Source organism: Anser brachyrhynchus (assembly GCF_964034855.1).
Source record: "Anser brachyrhynchus genome assembly, contig: SCAFFOLD_335, whole genome shotgun sequence".
Lineage (NCBI taxonomy): Eukaryota > Metazoa > Chordata > Aves > Anseriformes > Anatidae > Anser > Anser brachyrhynchus.
Genome location: NW_027663629.1, coordinates 1 through 7,372, shown reverse-complemented (window position 1 = coordinate 7,372; position 7,372 = coordinate 1). Strand labels below are relative to the sequence as shown.

The window sequence follows — 7,372 nt, the reverse complement described above, 5'->3', positions numbered from 1 at the left end:
GTGGGGGGACACGCGTGCATGCGTGTGTGCACGCACGGGCCACGTGGGTGCGTGTGCGCAAGGGGCAAGGGGGGGGGTGTGGGGGCTTGTGTGTGTGCAAGGGGCACGTGTGCGTGAACATGTGTGCAAGGGGGGGGTGTGCAAGGGGCACGTGTGTGTGTGTACGTGTGATGTGTGCAAGGGATGTGTGTGAACACGCGGGGGGTGTGCAAGGGACGTGTGTGAGGGGTGTGTGTGCAAGGGGGTGTGTGTGTGCAAGGGGTGTGTGTGAGGGATGTGTGTGAACACTGGACGTGTGCAAGGTGTGTGCGTGAACACAGGATGTGGGTGCAAGGGACATGTGTGTGTGAACAAGGACATGTGTGAATAAGGACGTGTGCAAGGGGTGTGTGTGCAAGGGGTGTGTGTTAACACATGATGTGCGTGTGCAAGGGACATGTGTGTGTGTAAGGGACATGTGTGTGTGAACATGGGATGTGTGTGAGGTGTGTGTGCAAGGGACATGTGTGAGAACATGGGGCATGTGTGCAAGGTGTGTGTGTGCAAGGGACACGTGTGAACACAGGACGTGTGTGTAGGTGGTGTGTGTGCAAGGGATGTGTGAGAACATGGGAATGTATGCAAGGTGTGTGTGTGCAAGGGACACGTGTGTGTGTAAGGGATGTGTGTGTGAACACTGTGTGTGTAAGGTGTGTGTGTGCAAGGGACACGTGTGAACACAGGATGTGTGTGTAAGTGGTGTGTGTGCAAGGGACAACGTGCATAAGGACATACATATGGGGATGTGTGTGTAAGGGGTGTGTGTAAGGGAAACGTGTACACCGGGATGCATGTGCATGGGGACGTGTATGTGCCCAGGGACATGTGTGTGTGTGTGCACAGGCACATGTGTGCAAGGGTGTGTGTGTGCAAGGCACAGATGTGTGTGTATGAAGACGTGTGCAAGGGCCATGTGTGCGTGTATGGGTGTGTGTGCATGGGGGGGGTTTCTAGGGGCACGTGTGCATGCATGTGTGCAAGGTACGTGTGTGGATGTGTGTGTGCAAGGCACATGTGTGTGTGTGCAAGGGACGTGTGTATTCACAGGGACTTGTGTGTGTGTGTGTGCAAGGGCACACGTGTGCACAGGGCCATGTGCACGCTGGAATGCACGCATGTGCACAGCTCACATGTTGCACGCCAGGGAAACACACGTGTGTGCGTACTTGTGTGACACGAGTGCACGAGGCACAAGCTCTCACCACGCACAGACACACATGTGATGCACGCGTGCAATCGGTGCACACGCACTGCCAGTGCAGACGAGCCTGGTGCAAGCACGCGCGAGCCATGTGCACGCACAATCAGTGCACACGCAGGGGCCCGTGCACACGTACAATCAGTGCACACCGTGCGATCGCTGCAGCGCTTTGCACACGGGCCCGGCGCAAACACGAGCAGTCCTGGCACACGCACGATCTGTGCACACGTGCAAATCCACCCACGTGTGCAATCAGTGCAAAGCTTGCACACCGGCCCCCTGCAAACAGGCGCGAGCCGTGTGCAAGCACAATCAGTGCACAAACGTGATCACATGAACAATCAGTGCCCAGGGGCCTGCTGCAAGCACGCCTGAGCCGTGCACACGCGTGTGCACACGTGGCCTGCCTGGAGATGGGGGGGGAGGGGTCCCATGGGTAGGGGGGTCCCTGGGGGTCCCGTGGGGCAGGGCGGGGTCTGCAGCCCGGGCACAGCCCCTTGCACGTCCAGGTCCCGTTGCACGTCCTCTTGCACGTCCCGTTGCACGTCCGCATCCGCTGCAGGGCCTGTTGCACGCCCACATCCCATTGCACACCCCATTGCATGCCCGCATCCTGTTGCACGCCCCACTGCAAGCCCACGCCCCATTGCACGCCCATATCCTGTTGCACACCCATGTCCCATTGCACCCCCATGTCCCGTTGCACGCCTATGCCTGTTGCAAGTCCAGGTCCTGTTGCACATCCAAATCCCGTCGCACGCCCCAGTGCTCGTCTGCATCCTGTTGCACGCCCATGTCCTGTTGCACATCCAAGTCCTGTTGCCTGTCCACGTCCGGTTGCACGTCCACATCCAGTTGCACACTCCACTGCCCATCCACACCCCGTTGGACATCCAAATTCTGCTCCATGCCCCATTGCACGCCCGCTCCTGCTGCATATCCATGCCCTTTGCACACCCATGCCCTGTTGCACATCAGTTTCCGTTGCACGTCCACATCTGCTTGCACCCTCCACTGCACATCCTGCTTTCGTTGCATGTTGGAATCCTGTTGCATGCCCATCTCCTTTTGCACGCCCCATTGCACATCCAAATTTCTGTTGCACGCCCGTCGCTCCTTGCACACCCATGCCCTGTTACATCTCCAATTTCCATTTCACGTCCATGTCTGGCTGCACGCCCAAATTCTGTTGCACGCCTATGTCCTGTTGCACGCCCCATTGCACATCTCAGTTGTCTTCTTGCATGTCCATACCCATTTGCATGCCATATTTCATTGCACACTCCATTGCACAATCCAGGTCCAGTTGCACGCCCCGTTGCACATCCCAATTCTCTTGCATGTCCGTATCCCTTTGCACATCCATATTTTGCTGCGCATTCCAATTTGTTGCACACTCCATTGCACATCCAAGTCCCGCTGCATGCCCCATTGCACGCCCCAATTCTGCTGCATGTCCATATCCCTTTGCACATCCATATTTCCTTGCACACTCCGTTGCACATCCAAGTCTGGTTGCACATCCAAGTCCGTTTGCACATTCAATTCTGGTTGCACATTCACTTCCCGTTGCACGCCCAAGCCCCATAGCACATTCAGTTGCTGTTGTATGCCCCAGTCCAGTTGCACATTCAATTGCTGTTGCACATCCAAGTCCAGTTGCACATTCAATTCTCATTGCACATTCAATCCCATTGCACAACCAAGTCCAGTTGCACATTAAAATCCCACTGCACATCCAATTTCCGTTGCACGTTCAATTGCTGTTGTACGTCCAAGTCCTGTTGTACATCCAATTCCCGTTGCACATGCATGTCCTGTTGCACATCCAATTCCCATTGCACATTCAATTGCTGTTGCACGTCCAAGTCCTGTTGCAAATTCAATTGCTGTTGCACGTCCAATTCCCGTTGCACATCCAAGCCCCGTTGCACATCCACAACTCGTTGCACATCCAAATCCCGTTGCACATCCAATTGCTGCTGCATGTCCACTTCCCGTTGCACATCCAAGCCCCGTTGCACGTCCGATTGCTGTTGCGCATCCCCTTCCCGTTGCACGTCCGAGTCCCGTTGCACGTCCGAGTCCCGTCGCACGCCCAGGTCCCGTCGCACGCCCGCTCCCCGCCGCCTGCCCGCTCCCCGCCGCCCCGGCCATCACCTCTCGAGGAAGAGCTTGAGCGCGCGGTCGATGTTCATGCGGTGCCCGACGCGGGTGACGCCCAGGTCGATGTAGTCCTCCTTGGTGAGCGAGGGCAGGTGGGAGCCGTCGATCTCGTTGTGCAAGAAGCGGTCCCGGTGCTCGCCCAGGTTCAGGTACTCCAGCCAGTCGGCCACGTCAAATTTACTCCAAAAAGCCAACGGTTTGGCGCCGAAGGGTTTATCGGGGGGCGGCGGGCGGGTGGGCGAGAGCGAGCGGGTGGGGGGCAGCTCGCCGAAAGCGCCGGGGCCCCCCCGCAGCTCCAGGAGGCCGGCGTAAAGGGGGCCGCTGGGGAGGGTGGGCAGCGAGGCCGGGCGAGGCGCGGGGCTGCCGCGGCGCTCGCTGGGCAGGGTGGCGGGGCTGGGGGCGCGGCGTAACGGGGGGCGCACGTCCAGCTCCCCCCCGGCCCCCGGGGGCTTGGGGGGCGGCCAGTTGGGGAAGAGGGCGGTGGGGGGCTTGGGGGTGGGCGGGGAGGGGGTGGTGGCGTCGGGGAGCCTGTGGGGGGAGGAAAGGAGGGGGTGAGTTGGGGGTGGTGCAGGCGTGCAGGGGGTGTAGGGTGCAAGGCTGCAACGTGGCCATGCAATGGGTGCTGGGTGCAATGGGTGCTGGGTTGCCATGCAAAAGCATGGCCATGCAATGGGTGCTGGGTGCAATGGGTGCTGATATGCAATGGGTGTTGGACTGCAATGCAACAGCATGGCCATGCAATGGGTGCTGGGTGCAATGGGTGCTGATATGCAATGGGTGTTGGACTGCAATGCAACAGCACGGCCATGCAATGGGTGTTGGGGTGCTGGGTGCAATGGGTGCTAGGTGCAGTGGGTATTGGGTGCAACGGGTGCTCACTGCAATGGAACAGCACATGCAAGAAATGGGTGCTTGGATGTGAGAGGTGTTGGATTGCAACGCAACAGCACAGTGGGTGCTGAGTGTAATGGGTGCTGGGTGCAATGGGTGCCATGCAACACTACGGCCATGCAATGGGTGCAGGTGTGCAAGGGGTGCTGGGTGCAATGGGTGCTGGGCTGCAATGCAACAGCACAGCCATGCAACAGGTGCTGGGATGCAACAGTTGCTGGTTTACAACACAACAGCACAGCCATGCAGTGGGACGCAGTGGTTGTTGGTGCACTGCAACAACGTGGCCATGCAACGGGTGCTGGGTGCAATGGGTGCTGTGCTGCAATGACGCCACACATCTGTGCAACAGCTTTTGGGATGCAATGGATGCTGGGTGCAGCGGGTGTTGGGGTGCAACGAGTGCTGGCTGCTGTTGGTACTGGGATGCAATGGGTGTTGGGGTGCAATGGGTACTGGGATGCAGTGGGTGCCGTGCTGCAATGACACTGAGCATCCATGCAACAACTTTTGGTGTGCAACGGCTGCTGGAATGCAACGAGTCCCGCGATGAGACGACACCACACGCCCATGCAACAACTTTTATGGTGCAATGTGTGACTGCAGCAACGGCTGCTAGGATGCAACGAGTCCCGCGCTGCAGCACCCCCGTGTGCCCATGCAACGATGTTTGGTGTGCAATGGGTGCCGGCTGCAGGGATGCAATGAGTCCTGCGCCGCAATGATCCTGTGCATCCGTGCAACGACTTTTGCAGCGCAAACGGGTGCCGGATGCAACGGCTGTGGGAACGCAACAAGTCCCATGCTGCAACGACCCCGTGCATCCATGCAACAGCTTTTGCCGTGCAGCGGGTGCTGGCCGCACCGGCTGCAAGGACGCAACGAGCCCCGCGCTGCAACGCCCCCACGCACCCATGCAGCGACTTTTGGGGGGGGGGGGGCGGCGGGCTCCCCACCTACCTGTGCCTCCCCAGCGCTCCGCTCCTCTCCGCCCCGTAGCCGGCCTCGCCGCCCCCCCGGGGCCACCCCCCGCCGCTGCGCCCGGCCTCCTCCCAGGGCAGCGTGGGCGAGCGGCGGGGGGGGCCGGCGGAGGGGATGTGGGGGGGGGGCTCCCCCCTCCTCCCCCCCCCCTCCCCGGCCCCGGCCCCCCCCCGGGGGCGCCCCCTCGCCCTGGCTCGCTCGGGGCCCTCCAGGAGGGCGGCGAAGGCCGGGGGGGGCTCGGCGCTTTCGGGGGGGTGGTCGCTGCTGCTGCGGCTGTCCACCTCCTCGATGCCCGAGTCGGTCACCGCCTCGGTCCCCTCGGGGGGCACGGCGGTGACGAGGCCGCCCCCCCCCCGGCGGGGCTCGGCCACCGCCTGGGTGAGGGTGGCCACCTCGCTGTCGTAGGAGGTGAGGCTGGAGGCCGTCGAGTCGCCCACGGGGGCGGCGCTCTCCGCCGCCTCGAAGCTGTTGGAAAATTCCAGGGGGGGCGGCAGGGGCTCGGCCAGCAGCAGCTCCTCGTCCCCGTCCACCGAGGGGGCCGGGGGGGGCAAGGCCAGCAGCCCCCCCGCCTCGGCGAAGCGCACCCGCAGCTCCAAGCGAGCCTCGGCGCCCCCCGCCGCCAGCCACGGCTCGGCGGGCGACGGGGGGCGGCTGGAGCGCCGGGGGGGTTCCGCCCGGGGGGGGCCGGCGGGGGCGGCTTTGGGGAGCGGAGGGGGCGCCGCTTGCAAGGCCGCCGCCCCGGCTTGCAACGCCCCGCCTTGCAGCGCCCCGCTCTGCAACGGCGCCGGCGCCGCTTGCAACGGCGCCGCCTTGGAGGCGCCCGCCGGCAAGGGCAGCGTGCCGGCCTGCAGGGCCTGCAGCGAGGCGAGGTTGGGTTGCAAGGCCAGGGCGCCGGCTTGCAAGGGCGCCAGCCCCGGCTGCAAGGCCAAGGCGCCCGCCTGCAGCGAGGCCAAGCCCGGCTGCAGCGGCCCCAAGCCCGCTTGCAGCGGCCCCAAGCCCGACTGCAGCGCCGCCAGCCCCGACTGCAGCGAGGCCGCCCCCGAGGGCAGCGGCACGCCGCCTTGCAGCGGCGCCAGCCCCGGCTGCAGCGGCGCCAGCCCGGCTTGCAGCGACACGGCCCCGGCTTGCAGCGGCATGGTGGCCGCCTGCAGCGCCGCCAGCCCCTTGCAACCCGGCGCGGCGTGCAAGCCGGCGCCCGAGCGCAGCGCTGCAGCGCCGCCGCCGCCGTGCATGGGCGTCGAGGCGCCGCCGTGCATGGGCGCCGCCGCGCCGGGGTGCACCGGCGAGCCCGCGCCGTGCATGGGCGAGCCCGCGCCGTGCACGGGCGAGGGCGCGCCGTGCATGCCCGGGGCGCCGCCGTGCAGCGGCGCAGCCCCGGGGTGCAGCCCCGCTGCGGCCGCGTGCATGGGTGCCGCCGCGTGCATGGGTGCCGCAGCGGGGTGCCCCGGCACGCTGCTGAAGGCGCTGCCGGCCCCCCCTTTACCCCCCCGGTAACCCCGCGGGGGGAAGGCGTCGGCGGCGAACATCCCCTCGTCGATGCTCTTGGAGTGGCGCAGGCGGGGGGCGCCCACCGAGCCGGGGCCCCCCCCGGCGCCTTCCTCCTCTTCCTCGGTGGAGAGGAAGAGCGCCGAGCGCCTCCTCGACGCCTCCCCGGGCCACTCGCGCTCCCGCCTGGCCGCCCCCACCAGCGCGGCCCCGAACTGGGAGGTGAAATCCAACTGGGGGGCCGCCGGCGGCGGGTGGGGGGCACCGGCGGAGCCGGGAGACGGAGGCGGGGGGCCGCCGGAGGAAGGGGGGGACGCCCCGCTTTCGTTGGCCCCCCCCGGGCCTGGGGGGGCCCCCTCGGCTTCCACGCTGCTGCCCCGGCTGCTGCGGCCGCTGCTGCTGGTGGAGGGGGCCTTGACCACGATGGTGGGGATGGCGATGGAGCTCTTCTCGCCCCCCCCCGGCGCGCCCCCCCCGCCGCCTTCCTCCACCTTCGTCTGCTTCACCAGCGGGCCCTTGCGGCGCAAAGGTTTGGGGGGGCCCCCCCCCGGCCCCCCCCCGCCGCCTCCACCGCCACCTCCGGGGCCGGGGCCCCCCCGGCTTTGGAGG

At 65.0% G+C, this 7,372-nt stretch overlaps 1 protein-coding gene across 1 annotated transcript; it reads right to left on the bottom strand.

Moving 5' to 3' along the window:
- Positions 1 to 7,278, bottom strand: SHANK1 (SH3 and multiple ankyrin repeat domains 1; the record flags this gene model as incomplete). Its single annotated transcript, XM_080609284.1, has 2 exons — positions 1 to 3,934; positions 5,258 to 7,278. Coding segments are annotated over 2 exons (2,559 nt in total), but the record flags the coding sequence as incomplete, so codon positions are not given.
- Positions 7,279 to 7,372: the final 94 nt, after the last annotated feature.